The sequence below is a fragment of the Hemiscyllium ocellatum genome, chromosome 31 (assembly GCF_020745735.1).
Source record: "Hemiscyllium ocellatum isolate sHemOce1 chromosome 31, sHemOce1.pat.X.cur, whole genome shotgun sequence".
NCBI classification, from domain to species: domain Eukaryota; kingdom Metazoa; phylum Chordata; class Chondrichthyes; order Orectolobiformes; family Hemiscylliidae; genus Hemiscyllium; species Hemiscyllium ocellatum.
The window spans coordinates 52275032-52295232 of NC_083431.1; the positions used below are offsets into that span (position 1 = coordinate 52275032).

The 20201-nt window shown below is 42.5% G+C and overlaps 1 protein-coding gene and 1 long non-coding RNA gene across 2 annotated transcripts in view; one reads left to right on the top strand and one right to left on the bottom strand.

Moving 5' to 3' along the window:
• Positions 1-1323: 1323 nt before the first annotated feature.
• LOC132830568 (uncharacterized) lies at positions 1324-14054 on the top strand. Its single transcript, XR_009646389.1, has 4 exons — positions 1324-1428; positions 2884-2929; positions 5401-5486; positions 7075-14054. It is a non-coding gene; the product is annotated as an uncharacterized LOC132830568 (long non-coding RNA).
• Positions 14055-15684: 1630 nt separating this feature from the next.
• The window catches only part of ncf1 (neutrophil cytosolic factor 1), a 77126-nt gene continuing 72609 nt past the window's right edge, over positions 15685-20201 (bottom strand). The window contains exon 11 of the mRNA XM_060848371.1: positions 15685-18060. Coding sequence (XP_060704354.1) covers positions 17939-18060 — 122 coding nt within the window. The 3' untranslated portion in view covers positions 15685-17938. The remainder of the gene's footprint in view (positions 18061-20201) is intronic.

Sequence of the window (20201 nt, forward strand, 5' to 3'; positions counted from 1 at the left end):
AGTCACTTAAATGTCCCTACTCCCACTACTGGCAGTGCATTCCACACACCCACCACTCTCGGCATAAAGAACCTCCCTCTGACATCTCCCCTATACCTTCCTCCAATCACATTAAAATTATGACCCCTCATGACAGCCATCTCTGCCCTGGGGAAAGTCTCTGGCGATCTACTCTATCTATTCCTCTCAATACCTTGTACCCCTCTATCAAGTCACCTCTCTTCCTCCTTCTCTCACTCAACTTCTCTTTATAAGCCATGCCCTCCAATCCAGGCAGCATCCTGTTAAATCTTCTCTGCACCCTCTCTAACGCATCTATATCCTTCCCATAATGAGGCAACCAGCACTGAAAACAATATTCCAAGTGTGGTCTAACCAGGACTCTACAGAGCTGCAGCAAAGCCTTGCGGCTCTTAATCTCATTTTCCCTGTAAATGAAAGCCAAAACACCATACACCTTCTTAACAACCCTATCAATTTGGGTGGTAAGAACAGCAAATTATTTTCCCTAAAGGAATATTAGTGAACCAGATGGGACATTCCCCCAGCATTGATAATAGCTTCATAAGTCTTTTAATTTCAGATTTTAATTCCAGCTTCTCCCATGACTTCCAGAACATTACCTGGGTATCCAGGTTAGTAGTCTAGTGATAATACAATTACCCATCCATGATGCACTTGGAGATACATCACTGTTTCTTCATTGTTATGGGGGCAAAGCCCTGGAACTCCCTTCCAAACAACACTGGGGGTGTCCCTACAACAAGAACTGCAGTGGTTTAAGAAAGCAATTTATCACCACCTTCTCAAGGGCAATCTGGGCTTCGTCAGTGATGCTACATCCCAGGAATGAGAAAACACAGCACCCACCTAGAGTCTGTTATTGTTTTGGGACAAATGGTATAAATGGAGATCGTAGTGCTGAGTCACCATAGGATCTGTTCTAATGGAAACAGTTAGCAGGGCTGGGTCCAGCAGCATCAATGGACAATGGTAGATTAGTGTTTACCTTTCAGTTACGGTGGGCAGCCAGTGAGGACAGTTCGATGTAAGGAGCACCCTTCTGCCGCATCACCACGGACTGTGCCAGAAACCCCAACAAGTCTCCGAGGTGTGATGGGGTTTGAGCAGTTGATTCAGATTGGGCACTCAAGGAAGTTAACCTGAAACATTGCTAAACAACACTAATAGGAACAAGGGCTTCAAGTGCAGCAGCCATCTCATCACCCCAGCACTGAGGTAAGAAATTAAGGAATTTTGACTCTGTCGGATATTTCGGATCATTACTGTGCCGTATTCATTTTTCTTTCTTTCTAGTTTACAGAATGGCTGCAATCCGCCAGTATTTTTGGCTGTGGCTCGGGCTTTGTATAATCATTCTCAATGTTGTTGTCGCCCTCATATTCTACCTGATCTGCAGGAGATTAGGTAAAACAAGTCATTTTGCTTTTTCACAAATCATTCCCTTTCCCTGACATTCCTTTTATGTGAGCAAGAGCATGATCTGAGTATAATTGTTTGTGGGCGGCATGGTGGCACAGTGGTTAGCACTGCTGCCCCAGAGACCCAGGTTCAATTCCTGCCTCAGGCGACTGACTGTGTGGAGTTTGCACATTCTCCCTGTGTCTGTGTGGGTTTCCTCTGGGTGCTCCGGTTTCCTCCCATTGTCCAAAGTTGTGCGGGTCAGGTGAATTGGTCATGCTAAATTGCCCGTAATGTTAGGTAAGGGATAAATGTATGGGTGGGTCGGTGTGGACTTGTTGGGCTGAAGGGCCTGTTTCCACACTGTAAGTAATCTAATAATCCACATTATATACTAATGCAGAGGCTTTTCCATTTTTAAAAATAAATTGTGTCTGATTTGAAGTATTAACTACTGAGCTCTTAATGGGAGAATGAGTTGAATGTTTTACAAATTGCTTAATTCCAATGATTTCATTGGTCTATAAAGTGCTCCCTGGTTGGGGGCTTGGTCACACAGTGGGTAGAATCCCTGAGTCAGAGCAAGAAGTTCCAGATTGAGTCCCAGTGATGACCAAGGAAGCTGTGCTCATAACATGGACAGAACCGACTGAACATCAACCTGAAACTCTTCAAAGACAACCCAAGAGCAGGTAGTAAGAACAGGAGCTAGAACAGACTGCACATGACTAAACATACAGCAAGCATAGATTCATCTTCACCAAGTTAGATCAGCACCTGGTCTGTCTACAATTACTATCTACAGCAGTGTTCAGTATCAATGTATCAATGCCCCTCAGCTCATTGAGACTGTGCTTAAAAAGATCAGGAGTGGATAAGTGGTAAATAGTTACTTTGAAGTCTCAGCCTGAAGACAGGTTAGTATTCTGTGTCACAGCACCAGGGACCCAGGTTTGATTCCAGCCTTGGGTGACTCTGTGGAGTTTGCACATTCTCCCTGTGTCTATGTGGGTTTCCTCTGGGTGCTCCGGTTTGCTCCCACAGCCCAAAGATTTGCAGGCTAGATGGATTATCCATACTAAATGCAGCATTATGGGGATAGGGTGGGCAGCTGAGTCTGAATGAGATGCTCTTCAGAAGGTAGGTGGAGACTTGATGGGCTGAATGTCCTCTTTCTGAACTGTAGAGAGTCTATGATTCTTTGATGTTGCCTGCTCCTTGACCTGTCTATCTTGAACTCAAACTCATAATGTGGCATCAAACCATGCAATAAAAGCTAAAAGTTGCTGTAGGGTCGTTTGATTTGAAAGTGTTCTCTTCAAAATGCCCAAGACACACTTGTGTCCAGCCAATGATATGCAAATGTGAATGTACAAAGTCATACCCTCAGCCCATGGTATTATAAATTGAGTATTTTCAATAATACATTCTTCATAACAATCCAACATACTTCTATTACAGGTTGCTATCAAGGTAAAATGAAGATTAAAAAATTCTTCAGTGTAAGGTAAATACAATGATGGGCAACATGTATATTTTAATTTTAACATTATTCTTACTACTTTCTGGTTTCATCAGAGAGTGTGCTGAAGACATTCCTCATTTTTGAAATTTAGACCAACTGGAATGAGAAGGGTTCCTCTGCTTTGCTAGATCACTCCGAACCTCCAAACCTCCAAGTTGGCACTTACTCTTCTTATTACCTTTGTCTTTCCAGAATCAACATTCTCAAGAGGGATCTTTCTCAGGTCACCTCAATGACAGTGCTCTAGTGTGACCAGTACATTCATTTCCTATTATTACTGGTATTTCTTTTACTGGATTTTCCCTCTGAGCTACCACTGGAGGAGAGCTGCAACTGAGAGATAACCCCTACCTTGGCTGCCCCCTCAATGACATCCTCCACATCCCCACTCCCTGCCATCAGTTACCTAGGGCCTGGGGTCCAGTGATGATCAAAGGCCTCAAAGGGGTTAATACCAACAGCAACTACCCAGTAGCACTGTTGATCAATCAAGCTGCCTTTAGCTGACTGCTCTTAGCCAGTGGGATTTGTATTTAGGCAGTGGGTTCTTGATCTCAGGGGAAGACCAACCAGAGTCAAATAAATGGAACAAGATGCAGCGAGGCTTCCTTAAAGCAGGGCACTGACCAGCTCCCCAGTAGGAGCAGCCACCCCTTTCACATCCACAAGATCCCATTCAAAGAGAATTAAATACTTTGAAGATTCTGCAGCTAATTACAGGAGGATAGGGGAAGGTAGAGATCGCATTGAGTTAAGTTGTTTTCGAAAAATTCACTCATGGGTTATGGGCCTCACTGGCTGGGCCAGCGTTTTATGTCTATCCCAAGATGCCCCTGAGAAAATGGTGGCGAGCTGCCTTCTTGAACCATTGCAGTCCATGTACTGCAGGTTGACCCACAATGTCCTTAGGGAGGGAATTCCAGGATTTTGACCCAGTGACACTAAAGGAACACTGGTATATTTCCAAGTCAGAATTATGAATGACTTGAAAGGGAACTTGAACTGTAGTGTTTAAAATCTGATTGAAGATTTGTAGCTCGGGTATCCGTTGTTGTGGTTCTGCTCGCCGAGCTGGAAGTTTTTGCTGCAAACGTTTCGTTCCCTGGCTAGGCTCCAACAGCACTGATGACACATCAAAGCAGCGCTTCACACGAGGCTCCAACAGCACTGATGATGTTCCCTAGCCAGGGAACGAAACGTTTGCAGCAAAAACTTCCAGCTCGGCGAGCAGAACCACAACAACTGTAGTGTTCATCTTTGTCTGGTGATCTTGTCCTAGATGGAAGTGGTCATGAGTTTGGAACGTGCTGTCTCAGGACCCTCAGTGAATTTCTGCAGTGCATCTTGTAGATAGTACACACTACTACTACTACTGAGTGTTGTAGGTGGAGGAAGTGGATGTTTGTGGATGTGGTGCCAGTTAAACAGAGGGAGTAGATGTTTGTGGATGTGGTGCCAATCAAGCAGACTGCTTTGTCCTGGATAATGCCAAGCTTCTTGTGTATTATGGAGCTATGTCCATCCAGGAAATTGGGGAATATTCCATTTCATGCCTGACTTGTGCTTTGTAGATGGTGAACAGGCAAGTGGGGAGTCAGGAGGTGAGTTAGTCACCACAGTATTCCTAGCCTCTGACCTGCTGTTGTAGCCGCCATGTTTATATGGCTCATCCAGTTGAGTTTCTAGTCAATGGTAACCCCAAGGATGTTGATAGTAGGGGATTCAGTGATGGTAACACTATTGGATGTCAAAGGGCAATTGTTTGATTCTCTCTTATTGGAGATGAAGTTTAGAATAATTAGAGGTGATTTCATTGAAACATACTGAGGGAACTTAACAGGGTAGATACTGAAAGGATGTTTCTCCTTACGGGTGAGATTAGAAATAAGGAATATAATTTTTAAAAAATGCATTGCTCATTTAAGATTGGGTTGAGGAGAGACTATTCTCTGAAAGCAAGCTCATTGAGTATTTTGACATTTGTTTGTGTTACATTCTTGATTGGTAAAGGGTTAGACAGTAAAATTGAGGCCACAGTCAGATCTGACATAATAGTGTTGAATGATGGATGAGGCTCAAGAGACCCATTGGCTACCTCCCATTCCGAAGTCACATATTTGTCTGTTTGTGGAGAATGGGCCAGAATGCTTAACTCCCACAGTTCGCCTGGACCCGACTTAAACACAGGCTTCTTAGAACACCACATGTCACACCTCTGTTTCAGTTCATTCAGTTAACAGCTGTAAGGGCTTGCCAGAATAATTCAAGGAAAAGTCCAGCCCATGGTTTGGGAGATGAATAACTACGGGCTGTACAATGTAACTGATTAATTTCAACTGCTCAATTATAGCAGTGATAAGGAAACGGTAATGGTCATTTTAAGCACCAGAGCCCACAGAATGTTTTCGAATGTTTACTGGTGCTAATCAACACCATTTCTTCCTCATTTGCAGGTCCCGGACAAACATGTCACAGCTGAACACTTGCCCAGGCCACGCGCAGAGTAATGCCTATCAGCTCGATAACACAGATCATGAAGGTGCATTCCGTTTTGTTTTCTGACTTTTCAGTCTGAGACACAGGTGTAAGAACATATTGGGTGGACCGTTCGGCTTCTGTCCGAGGTAGAGCAGGGGCCTCCTTTTCAAAGTTGCCATTGGGACGCATGAACAAATTCAATGATCAAGGGGCATCTAACTGTGGCTTAGGAATTGTCTGCCTCCTGAAGTGAATGGTTTGCCAAGTTATACTGTCAGTCAGCTAGTCAACCATGAATATAATAGTGATCTAAGAAAATATATAACGCAGATCTTGTGGGGTAATAGTAATATCCCTATCTCTGACCCAGGAGGCCCAGGTTCACATCCCACCTGCTCCTGAGATAGAATCATACGGCATGGAAACAGATCCTTCGGTCTAACCAGTCCAGCCTAAACATAATCCCAAACTAAACTAGTCCTACCTGCCTGCTCCTGGCCCACATCCCTCCAACCTTTCCTATTTATAGACCTATCTAAACATCTTTTAAATGTTGTAATTGTACCACATCCATCACTTCCTCAGGAAGTTCATTCCACACTCAAACCCACCTTCTGTGTAAAAACATTTATCCCCTAGTCTTCAAATCCCCCATTCTAGGGAAACGGCAATGACCATTAACTCTATCTATACCGCTCGTTATTTTATATACATCTATAAGGTCGCCTGTTAATCTCCTATGCTCCAGTGAAAAAGGTCCAGCCTATCCAGCATTTCTTTATAATTTAAACCTTCCATACCTGGCAACGCCCTGGTAAGTCTTTTCTGAACCCTCTTCTGCTGAACAATATCCTTCCTATAACTGGGTGACCAGAACTGGACACAGTATTCCAAAAGAGGCCTCACCAATATCTTGTATAACTGGAACATGACTTCCCAACTCCTATATTCAAAGGACTGAGCAATGAAGGCAAGCGTGCCAAACACCTTTTTAATCACCTTGTCTATATGCGATGCAAACTTCAAAGAATTATGTACTTGCATCGCTAGGTCCCTCTGTTCTACAGCACTATCCAAGGCCCTACCACTAATTGTATAAGCCCAACCCTGATGTACAAAACATGCCAGAATAGGTTGATTAGAAATGTCTAACTCTGAGAGAAGAGATTCAGAGAAGAGTGTTTCTCCAGAACCGGGCCTGACACCTCTAACTTTGATAACCTAACTGCCTCTGGTTAAATAAAATGGTCCTAACTGTTAGCACCTTATCTGTGTCCTATAGTTAGTGAAATATCATCCAGTCTGCAATTTCAGGGTCAGGGGGACAGTGCACAGGTCAGGGTCAGGGTCAGAGTGTACAGGCCAGGGTGAGGGTCAGAGTGTGCAGGTCAGGGTCAATGTTTCAGAAAATTGAAGCTCCATCTCAGCTCTTGGTTTGAAGGAGTGATATCTACAAAAGAATACTGCGTCATGCACTGTATAAATCCTGGATTGCCTTCCCTAATGGCATTGTGGGTCAACTTGCAGTACATGGGTTGCAATGGTTCAAGAAGTCAGCTCACCACCATCTTCTCAATGGCAACTAGGGATGGACATAAATTCTTACAAGGCCATATCAAAAATCTGACAACATTATTTTTGTCTTACAGACAATACAGTCAACAAGTCACTCAGCATGGACAATATATCACATAGCTATGAGATTCCACCTGAGTTTGAGAACATTTCAAATAGTGGATACATTGATGTTCATCCAGAAGACAATGATAGTTATGATGATGTAATTGCACCAGGATGGGTTGATGAAGACTATGATGATATAGCATAAAACATAGAACATCAGGCCCTATGGGCCACCATGTCCTCGCTGACCACAATGCCATTGTAAACTTATCCATCTGCCTGCACATGGTCTGTGTCACACTATTATCTACCTGTTCATGTATCTGCGTAAATGTCACTTAAACATTGCTCCTACCTGCTCATATCTGCTTCTACCACCTGTCCTGGCAGCACATTCCAGGAACCTATCACTTCCTGGGTGAAGAAACTTGCTTTGCACATTTGCTTTAAACTTTCCCTTTCTCACCTTAAACCCATCTCCTCTAATATTTGACATTTCCACCCAGGAAAAAGACACTGACAATCCATCCTGTCCATCCCTGTACTTCTATCAGATCAACCTCCATAAACCTCTAGCAAAAACAGTCCAAGTGTTGTCTAACCTCTCCTTATAGCTAATCGGCTCCAATCCAGGCAACATCCTGGTAAACCTCCTTTGCACTCTCTCCAAATCATCCACACCCTTCCAAAGTGTTGTGACCAGAACTACACACAGTACCCCAAATGTGGCCTAACTAAAGTCTTGTACAGCTGAAACATGACTTGCCAACTTTTGTACTCAATAATGAATGCAAGCACATACATCTTCTTTACCACCTTATCCACTTGCGTTGCCACTTCCAGGGAGCTAGCAACTTGCATCCCAAGATCCCTCCATTTATCATTGTTCTTAAGCAGCCTGCCATTTACCATATATTTTCCTCTTGTATTTGACCTCCCAAAAACATCACCTCACACTTCTCTGGATTAAACACCATCTGCGATTTTTGAGAAGATTTTAGCTCAAATTGTAAGCTTGCTCACTGAGCTGGAAGGTTTGTTTTCACATGTTTCATGTAACATGATCAGCCCACAAATCTACCAACACACTGAAACAGTTACTGATGAACCTAAAGTGCCCTATACCAACAACTAGCAAAACTAATGTCATTTACAAAATACCCCACAAGGACAGCAACAAACACTACATCAGACAGTCAGACAGAAAACTGGGCACCAGGATAACGAACACCAACTAGCCACATGACCGGTAATATACCACTAGTTTCCTTACACACAGACAAAGAAGGACACCACTTCGACTGGGACAACACATCCATCCTGGGACAGGCTGAACAGAGACACACACGGGAATTTCTACAGGCCTGGCATTCAAACCAGAACTCCATCAATAAACACATCAATTTGAACTCTATTTACCAACCTTTGAGAAAAAGAACCGGAAATGATATCACCCACCTTAACAGACCAAGATACATAAACAGAAAGTAGGACAGAACACCAGCACTTCACCTGAGGCTCATTGATGATGTTACCTCACATGGTGATGAAACGTCTGAGACCAAACCTACCAGCTCAGCGAACAAACTTACAATCTTAAACTCCATTCCTCTGCGTAACTTTCCAACTGATCTATATCCTGCTGTGTCCCATGACAACTGTCCTCACTATCCAGATCTGCACCAATTTTCATGTTGTCTACAACTTACTAATCAGAACACCTGCATTTTCATTCAGATTATTTAAATATATTATAAACAACCGAGATGCCAGCACTGATCCTTGCAGAATACCTCCAGACCTCCAGTCAGAAAAACATCCCTCCATCGTTACCTTCTGTGGCCAAGCTGATTTTGCATCCAATTTACCAACTCACCATGGATCCCATGTGACTTAAACTTCTGGAACAGTCTACCATGAGGAACCTTGTCAAATAGAGTCCACGTTGACAATATCTACTGCCCTACCTCATCAAACATCTTTGTCACCTCCACAAAATTCTCAATCAAATTTGTGAGACAAGATCTCCCCTGCACAAGCCATGCTAACTATCCCTAATAGGTCCATTCTTATGAGTAAATCCTGTCCCTAAGAATCTTTTCCAATAATTTCCCTACCACTGATGCAAGGCTCACCAACCTATAATATCCTGTTGCCCTTCTTAAACAAATGAGCAGCATTGGCAATTCTTCAGTTCTGTGGGATGTTGCCTGTGGCTAAAGAGGCTACAACGATATCTGGCAAGGCCCCATTAATTTCCTCCCTTGCCTTCCTCAGCGTCCTGGGATAGGTCCCATCAGGCCCTGGGATCTTATCAAGACAACCGAACCTACTCCTTCTTAATATCAACATATCCTCCCTAATCTTACCATCCTTCTCGTTGGTGAATACCGATGCAAAGTACTTCCTCTGGCTTCATGGATAAATTATCTGCTTTATCCATGAGTGGACCTACATTTTGCCTAGCTCCCCTTTTGCTCCTAATATAAAATATCTTGGGATTATCCTACTTGCGTGGCCCCTTTTAGCTCTCCTAACTTGTGTTTAAGTTCTTTACTGTTCCCTCTATATTTATCAAGGGGTTGATCAAGGGGCTGATTTCAATTTCAGAAACCTTCCATATGATTCTCTTTTTGACTAAACTTCCAATACCTTTTGTCATCCAGGGTTCCCAAATTTTGCTATCATTTTCTTTCCTCCTCACAGGAACATGCTGGTCCTGAACTCTGACCAACCGGCCTCTAAAAGACTTAACTATATCAGATTCGGTTTATTTTCAAACAAATACCCACAATCTACTTTCTCCAGTTCTTGCCCTAAATTGTTGTAATTAGCCTTCCCCCAGTTTTGCACTTCCACCCAAGGACCAGTCTTACCTTATCCATAACTGTCTTACAACTCATGGAATTACGATCACTTTTCCCAAAATGCTCCCCTGCTAAAACCTGGCTCATTCTCCAATTCAAGGCCCCTTTCCCTAGTTGGACTATCTACATATTGTTTCAAGGTTCCCTCCTGGATGCAGCTAACAAATTCTGCTCTCTTTAAGCCCCGGTCACTAAGGGAGTCCCAGTCAATATAGCAGGTCCAGGTTATTTGGCCCATTTGTTCTAGCATTAGGTCTTGGAAGGGGCTGTCTAGAGTCATAGAGTTATGGAGATGATGGAAACAGATCCTTCGGTCCAACTCGTCCATGCCAACCAGATATCCTAACTTAATATAGTCCCATTTGCCAGCACTCAGCCCATATCCCTCTAAACCCTTCCTATTCACATACCCATCCCTTTTAAATGCTGCAAATGTACCAGCCTCCTCCACTTCCTCTGGCAGCTCATTCCATACATGCACCACTCTCTACATGAAAACGTTGCTCCTTAGGTCCCTTTTAAAGCTTTCCCCTCTCACACTAAACCTATACCCTCTAGTTCTGGACTCATCCACTTCAGGGAAAAGACCTTGTCCATGCCCCTCATGATTTTGTAAACCTCTATAAGGTCACTCCTCAGCCTCCGGTGCTCAGGGAAAACAGCCCCAGCCTGTTCAGCCTCTCCCTGTAGCTCAAACTCTCTGATCCTGGCAACATCCTTGTAAATCTTTTCTGAACCCTTTCAAGTTCCACAACATCCTCCTGAGAGGAGGGAGACCAGAATTGCACACAATATTCCAAAAGTGGCCTAACCAATGTCCTGTACAGCCACAACATGACCTCCCAACTCCTGTACTCAATATTCTGACCAATAAAGGAAAGCATACCAAACCAAATGCTTTCATCGCTATCCCATCCACCTGTGACTCCACTTTCAAGGAACTATGAACCTGCGCTCCGAGGTCTCTTTTAAAGCTTTGTTCAGCAACACTCCCCAGGATCTTACCAATAAGTATATTAGTCTCTCTCCCATGACCATTTCAAATTGTGTACCACATACAATAGTGCAGCCAAAGCCTTACCAGATACTTAAGAAGATTCAGCATGACTCTGCTTGAGCTAGAATCTATCTGTCCATCTCTAAAGCTGGGGATCTTAAAAGCACTTCCAAAGATTTTTAAATTCTAAGGCATGCATGCTGACAGTTCACTCTTTTATTGTGATGGGATAAGTGAGGTTTCAGCATTTTCAGTATCTGTGATTTTCTCCTCACTGCAGTCATTGTTTGAACAGCATAGTATTTACATTTAATGAAAGTTACCGGCATTAAAATGTGTTCTACGCAGCAGCATGGCACTGCTGTTCTATTAAAGCTTTAAGATTCAGTCCATGGACAGGAATGTGCAGGTTTTGAGGAGTCTGCTTGGTTCTGGGTGTTGGGGACACTCTCAGGAAGATAGTATAGCATGGATCACTGACCACACTGCATAAATACAGCAAGAGTTGCTAGGAGGGACTGAGTATGTCTGCTGAAGATATGAATTGGTGTCAGACTGACTGGAACCTGTTGGATTATAACTTGGTGTGAGGTGATGTGATTTTTTAAAAGTCTGACCAGAGATCACTTTGCACTGCTGGCAAAGGCATGAACTGTGACAGAGATCAAATAGGTATACAATGAAAACCTTCTCTTCATCAAAGTCCCTCTCAGTTCTACACTTGTCAGTCACCTTCTCTGTTTGAGCAGTGACTTTAACTTACGTGGGTTTGTTGGAATTTCAATTCTAATTCATGCCAACAACAATTACCAGGAAATATGTCTTGGAATACTAATCAGAATGGATGGCATAAGGATGCCAAGTGGGTGGCTGGGTAAAGCATGTTACTTTGATTGAGCTGAAAGTACAGCAGGACATTGCAGCATCTGAGGAGGAGGAGGAGGAATGTAGCTGCAAGTGTAACAAATCTTTTTTCGAAAGCGAGAGGATTCTCAGAGAGTATTACCACAGCTGATGGAGAGTAAAGGATTGCTTAAACAATCATTGGGACAATGATGCCTGACTACACAAAACTTCTCCAAGAGAAATGGTTGACAAAATCACCGACTTAAAGCAGCAGCTGAAGCACATACTTACAAGTTGTTAACCTGTTACCAGGGGCTACAGTTTGTGGGAGTCAACTTCCTGAACATGAAACATGGCTGACCAGAAGACTTTGCTACTCTTCCTGCCGACAAGCTGTTTATCTGAAGGGTTTTACAACCCATTTGCCCACATTATGAATGGATTTTCCACGGTAATCAGACCCTGAAGTTGGACTCGAGCCAAGGATGTTACAAGATTTCCTCAAATCTAGCCTGAGATTTGACAAACAATTTGGGCCTTTTAACTGGTCTCATTACCTTTGCTTTGGCAACTCTGCAGGCCCACTCAAGAAATAAGGAGATGAGACCGTGGCAGTGACCGTGCACCAAGATTGGGCTGTTGGACACGTGGAGACTTCCTGCACTAACTGAGCTCAGCCTACCTTGGAAATATGCAAAGTGCCAATATGATGGAACAATGCTTCTCTTCCCAGTCAGTCTCACCCACTGTACACCTGATATTTATGACATTCCAGCTGAGGCATTTGTGCGCAACATCTGGGGAATGAATTGAACCACGTGTGAGCAGCTTCCAGGAGTTACATAACAGCTGCATCAAGGACATTCGCTCTATCACAAGGTCAATTCCTGGGAACATTTGAGTAACGAAGATCAAGATTCAATTCCTAAACACCTACAAACATGAGGAAGGTTAGGCCTGTCTCCTTTGGAGTCTTGAAGAGTTAGAGGTGACTTAATTGAAACTTATAAAATCCCGCAGGGACTTGACTGGGTGGATGTTGAAAAGATGTTACCTGTTCTGGCTGAATCTACAAATAGTATCACAGTTTAAAAATAAAGGGTCACTCATTTAAACCAGAGACGAGGATGATTTTTTTCCTCTGTGTGTTGAGAGTTTCCTGGATTCAGAATCATTAATCATTATTGTTAAGGCAGAGGTAGATCAGTTCTTGATTGCCAAAGGGTTGAAAGCTTATTGGAAATACACAGGGATGTAGAAGGGAGGTTAAAATCAGATCAGCCAAGATCTCACTGAATCACAGAGTAAACTTAAAGGGCTGAGTGGCCTGCTCCTTTTCCTCATTCATATGAATGGGGTTTCAGATGAGCTTGGAGCAAGTATAGGCCATTTAATATGATCACAGCTGACTTTTACCTTGAATTCATCAATCCAGTATCTACGAAAAATCTGTCAGTTTATCTTAGTTTCTGCTGACCCCCAGTATCCACAGCCTTTTGGGGAGTGAGTTTAAGATTTCCTTTTGTCAACTTTTGTTTGTGTCTATCCCTGTTAGAGGACGTTGTTTGCCTGAATCTATCTTTAATCATATTAAATACTGCCATCTTTACAGATGTAGGGAAATATAAGCCAAGTTTTGAAATCTGACCTCAGAATTTAATCCTTTAAACCTTGGTACCTTTTGTAGAGTCATACAGTATGGAAAAAGACCCTTCGGTCCAACACTTCCATGTTGACCAGGTATCCTAAACTGAAGTATCCCATTTGCCTGTTGTTGGCCTGTATCCCTCTAAACCTTTCCTCTTCATGTACCTGACCAAATGTCTTCTAAATGTTGCAATTGTACATGCCTCTCCCATTTCCTCTGGGCTGCCTCTCGCTCCTGAGGTATTGACAACTAAATGCAGTTCCTCCAGCTGGGGTCTGTATAATTAATGCACTCTTTCACTTTACGATTCCAGCACCTCCCTGCCCTGAGGTGACAGTGTCTCAATAACTGCACATGTGCCTTAATATAACAAACCAAGGTTAAAATTCTCAATGACAAAAAATCACTTTAGAAGCATCAATAGAAATGTAAAATGTTTATCCATGTATCAGTGAGAGATACTTGTTGGAATTCTGTAAATAGGCCTCTCCTCAGTGTGTACCAATTAAAGACCACAATTGCCCAAAGCTGTCTCCATTTATTTTTGTTGGACATTTTCTCTGATTTTATGTAAATATAATTATGTAATATCACAATACATTTTAATATTAAAGTTTGAATGTGTTAAATTTAACAGTTTCGGCTATTGTTAAGACAAGCTTGTATGATTGCAGAAATCTCAAAGACTGTCAGATCAAGGAATCAAATGATATGCTTTATATATCACTCGTGTTCAGCATGTACCTTCTTAAAAACATGCAAATAAATTATACCATAGAACATGCTATTGCTGAGAGTGTGTATGGGCTCACTCATTGTAAACTGCTTCTCAATGCATTGATGCCACCATCTTCTTCAAGTATAGGAAATGAAGGGCCTGCTCAGGGGGGAACTCATTTCCTGGTCCAACTAAAAGATTTGTTGCTGGTTTAAATAAAATAGATATTTTCTAATTAACCTGTTTGGAAATGTTGACTACCACAATTGGGTCATGGTTCTGGCACTTTCAGACTCAACAGCACAAGTTTTGTCATTGACGTTTTTTAAATTAAAAGGAGAGCATTGATAATTTTGCCTCTGCTGTTTTGGAAGAACGAAATATTTGGGTCAGATGAGGTGAAAGTGACAGCCCTTGACATCAAGGCCACATTTGACCAAGTGTGGCATCAAGGAGTCTTAGCAAAAGTGAAATCAATGGGAATCGGGGGGAATCTCTCCACTGGTGATAGGAAGATGGTTGTTGTTGTCGGAGGTCAGTCATCTCAGCTCCAGGATATCTCTGCAGGAGTTCCTCATGGTAGTGTCCTCGACCCAAACAACTGCAGCTGCTTCATCAATGATCTTCCCTCCATCATAAGGTCAGAAGTGAGGATGTTTGCTGATGATTGCACAATGTTCAACACCATTCGCAACTCCACAGATACTGTTCAAATGCAGCGACACCTGGACAATATCCAGATTGGGCTGACAAGTGGAAAATAACATTTGTACCTCACAAATGCCAGGCAATGACCATCTCCAATAAGAGACAATCTAACCATCACCCCTTGATATTTCATTAAATGTTACGATCACGGAATTCCCCCCATTAACATCCTGGGGATTACCGCTGACCAGAAATTTCAATGGATTCACCATATAAACACAGTGTCTACAAGAGCAGGTCAGAAGCTAGGTATACTGCGGCAAGTAACTCTCCTCCTCACTCTCCAAAGTCTGTCCATCATCTAGAAAGTACACGTCAGAAATGTGATGGAATGCTCCCCACTTGCCTGAATGAGTGCAGCTTCAACAACACTCAATAAGTTTGACACTATCCAGGACAAACCAACCGGCACCACATCCACAAGCATCCATCCCTCCACCAACAACACTCAGTAGCAGCAGCGTGTACTATCGACAAGATGCACTGCAGAAATTCACTGAGGCTCCTTAGAAAGTATCTTCCTAACCCACTGCCATTTCCATCCAGAAGGACAAGAGCAACAGATAAATGGGAACACTGGCAAGATGCCCTCCAAACCACTTAGCATCCTGACTTAGAAATACATTACTGTTCTTTCAGTTAAAACCCTGGAGTTGCCTCCCTAACAGCATGACGTGTCAACCTACAGCACATGGACTGCAAGAAGGCAGCTCACCACCACCTTCTCAAGAGTAACTACTAGGGATGGGCAATAAATGCTGGGCCAGTCAGTGAATCCCACTAACGAATAAACAAAAACATTAGCCAGAAACACACACCAAGTGAAGAATCATTCACAATGAACATCTTTTTAATTAGTAAATCTTAACACAACTGCAGAATTATGGTTCGCTTAGGTAGATCCAGAATCTCAGTAACTGTATTCTCAGTTAAAGACACAAATTACATACTCAGGATAAAGGCTAACCTCAGGGTTAATAAGAGGGTGGAACCGCAGGAAATTAGTGTCAGCAGAAAAGAACATGATTAGGATAAATCCCCAGCACTTAGTTTACATCCTAGATTTCCCAAAGAGGCAGCTAGAGTGATTTCCCAAAGATTCACTAGTTTCTAGGAATATTCCAAGCAAATTCAGATTTAGCAAATATAACAGCACTATTCAGGAAAAGGAGAGAGAAAATAGGGAACTAAAGGCTAGTTAGCCCAAGATCAGGAAGTGCTGAATCTGCTATTGAGGAAGTCTTACAGTGCACGTACACGGTTTGATCAGTCAAAGTGAACATGATTTTCCTGAAGGGAAACCCTGTTTGACAATTTACAGTAGGTTTTTTTTCCCATGATGTACCTAGAAGGGTAGTTAAAGGGGAACCCTGTAGATGAGTTCCACCTGGAACTCTAAAATATGCCTGATAAGCTGCCACATGAAAAAAATGGGGATCATGGAATTGGAGGGTGATGTCCTAACATAAATACAAGATTGGTTAATGGACAGTTGGGATAAATGGAGTATTTTCAAACTGGAAATCATGGGGCCCACAAGAACCAGTGCTGGGCCCTTAGCTAGTTATAGTCTACATTAATGACTTAGATGATGAGAGGGGTACTGTAACTAAAGAAAGCGAGTATTGCAAATAAATTTGCTGGTGATGCATAACCAGGTGGGATTATAAGTTGTGAGGACACATGAGAAGAGATAGAGATGAGAGTTGGCAACAAGGCAGCAGATGGAGAAATGTGTGGGAGAGTGAGAGGTGATTCACTTTGATCATAGGGCAAGAAAAGCAGCATGTTTTAAAGAAGTGTGCAACTTGTAAATGTTGGTGTTGGGAGAAATCTAGATGTACTCTTACACGAAACACAAAAAAAGCAGGCAATCAGGAAAGCAAATAGGATATACGCCAAAGTCACTGTGGGATAGGAATGAAATGTCATGCTGCAATCTTACAGGGATTTTGTGAGAATACAGCTGGAGCACTGTGCACAGTTCTGGTCTATGTATTTAAAGAAGGGTATATCTTACAGAGGAGGTGTACACTGAAGGTTCACTAGGTGTTTCCTGGAATGAAAGGGTTCTCGTAAAGACTGGTCCATTAAAAATTAAGTCCATACTCTCTGAAGTTTAGGAAATTGTGAAATGACCTTCCTAAAAACATCCAAGATTCTGAAATGACTTGGCAGGGTTTACATTGAGAAGTTGTTTCCCATTGGCTAGGGAATTTAGAACTCAAGGGCATCGTCTCAGAATAAGAGGTGAATGATTTGAGACTGAGGTGAAGATAAGTTTCTTATCTCACAAGCTTTGGAACTCTCTACAGAGGGTGATGAATGCACCATCATTGAATAGATTTCACGCTAAGATGGACTGATGTTTGATGTCCTGGGGAATTAAGGGATATGGTAAACAGGCAAGAAAGTGGAGCTGAGGCCCAAGATCAGCTATAATTATAATGAATAGTGGAGCAGGCTTGATGGGCCGAATGGTCTATTCCTGCTCCTATTTCTCACATTCTTAAGTTAACACCTTAAGCAAACATTGTAATAATGTTGGGCAATGCTGAGACAAGCTGTGCAAATTGAATGGACAGTCTTTGTGACAGGAAATTGGACCAGGAATGGTAACATACCCCTCACAGGCCAAGGTCTATAGGTGTTGTCTTAGTACAATTTCTGTTTGGAAGCTCAAGGAGTTTAAGCCTTATCAGAGATGATGGATTGTTTCCATTTTCAGTGTTCTGTGCTGTGAGCTTCAATGTTAAGTTGGCATCAAACACTGAACTGCAAATGGCAAAAGTCTCGTTAATTAAGGTTAGATAATGTTAGGCTAAGACAACATCTTAGATACTGATTGAATCTCATCTGACAAACCATAATATTGAGCAGTTCTCTATATATGTTTTATTGCAACAGACAAGGGAGAATGGAGAAGATGGGATACAGAAGGAACTAAAGGCAGTGGAGTATTAATATTGGAATGGAGAAGTTGTATTGTAGGTTCTATATAGTTTACGGCAGGAACTAAGCACAGAAGCAGACTGGACAGATTTCCTTCATCACACCTCCTACGTAGAGCCAATATTTTCGGTTTCTCCCCTTTCAGCAATTGCATTCATTTTATTCTGCTTTTGGTTTGTTCAGTGCAGTGTTCCATGATCTCACTGAGTGTAGGTCTTGGAGGAATCACTGGAGTTGTCTTCTCCTGCTGCCTGTCTTTGTCTTGGTCATTAGCACCTGGAACAGGCGAGAGATAGAAAATATGTGATACAGAGCATTTAATTCACATATGCATGCACATATTGGTAGATTCCTCACATGCTCTCTCTCTCCCTCCCTCCATTGACACCTGAGAATGGATATGACTGCAGCAGAGGGGCAGACAGTTGCCTGGACCTCTTGGCGGTCACCTTGACCAAACACAAGAGCAGGCCCACAAAGAGGCTCTGCATCCTTTCCACCCCACCCCTCTGCACAGAGTGTCCATAGATCAGGAGTGTGGGGACTGATGGACAACCAAACAGTTTAAAAGCAACCCATTTAAAAACAAAACTAAACAGGAATATAAATGAAAACATTCAAAATAAGCATGAAAAGCTTTTCCCTCAAGGACACTTAAAAAACCCACAAGAGTTGGCAACCACCTGATGAAGGAGCAGCACTCGAAAGCTAGTGCTTCCAAATATCGATTTCGACTATATCCTGGTGTTGTGGGATTTTTAACTTTGTACACCCCCAGTCCAACACCGGCATCTCCAAATCATGAGAGCTGGTGAACTGACAAAAATCTCTATTTCATGGGCTTACTGAAAGCAACATTCACCACCCTTTATCCCTGATGGAAAGAGAGTACACGCCTGGTAAAAATGCAGGCTAATTTTGCTCTAATTACTTACATTCCCGCCTATACAAATGGACCTCATTGACCATGTTATATTTCCACTTTCTCTCACTAACTTTTCCCTCCTGAAAGAAGATTGCAGCTAAGAGTGGGTCCTGTCTGTCAGCTCCCTTTTTTACAGTGAGAACGAACTGGGATTCATCTGCTACCAAGGATGAGATCTCTTTCGTGGCCCTCTGTTGCTAGAAGGTACAATCCATCTCCTTCAGGCTGGAGGGGTTTTTTAATGCTTGTGTAGTCTTTCTACATTCCCCTTCTCTTTACCACAATTATTTTCTATTTCTTTTCTACACTTATCTATATATGTAAGATATCATGTATTTCCCCACAGTTTCTGGCTTTTTGTAACTCTCTGTATCATTGGTTTTGAAACAACCTCTACCTTTGCTCCTTTTGTGGTGATTACACAGTAAACATTTTCCCTTCAGTGATTAATGCATCAGTCAGTGGGGGATTTAATCTTATCAAAACCCTTCGTAACTCGAAACAACAAAATCAGGCCTCCATTGAACTTCTTTATGTTCATGAACAGCTATTTATGCCTGACCTCATCGCAGTGAATCATCTCTGTGTCACTTCCTAGAAATATAGAACATAGAAGCAGGAGTAGACCATTTGGCTCTTTGAGCCTGCTAACCCCATTCAATATGATCATGGTTGATCAACCAACTCCATGGCCTGTTCCTAATTTCTCCCTTTAGCTCTAAGAACTTTAACTCCTTCTTGAAAACATTCAATGTTTTGGCCTCAACTGTTTTCTATGGCAGAGAATTCCACCATTCTCTGGGTGAAGAAATTTCTCCTCAGCTCAGTCCTAAATGACTTACCCTTACCCTTAAGCTGTATTCCCAGATCATCGGGAACATCACTCCTGTGTTTATCATATCTGGTTCTGTTAGAATTTTATAGGTTTCGATGAGAATGTCCACTCCAATTCTTTTAAACTCCAATATACATAGTCCTAATGGACCCAAGATCTCTTCATATAACAGTCCTGCCATCCCAGGAATCAATCTGGTAAACTTTCATTGCACTCTGTCCGTAACCAGAATATACTTCCCCAGAGAAAGAGACCTAAATTGCACACAATACTCAAGGTGTGGTCTGACTAATGCCCTGGGTAACTGCAGCACAGCCTCCTTTCCAGAGGAAAGAGCCCAAACTGGATTGGAATGACCTCACATTTCCCTCAGCCCCTATAACCTGGAAGTTGACATGAGGAACATCCTATTGAATGGTGGAGCAGGCCCGAGGGGTCAAACGGTCGATTCCTCTTCCTATTTCTTATGGATTTCTGCCCAGTCGTGGTTCAGTCCCAAATACACTGCTGTTTATAGATTGCTACCTTTGCAGTGGCAGTACTGTACATTGCTCAGTATGGACTTAGGGACCTGCTCTGGGCATGTATCACAGCAAAAGAGGATCTTGTGTATCCCAAAGACTTAATGGAAGCTTTTATAATCAGCCTTGGGTTAAT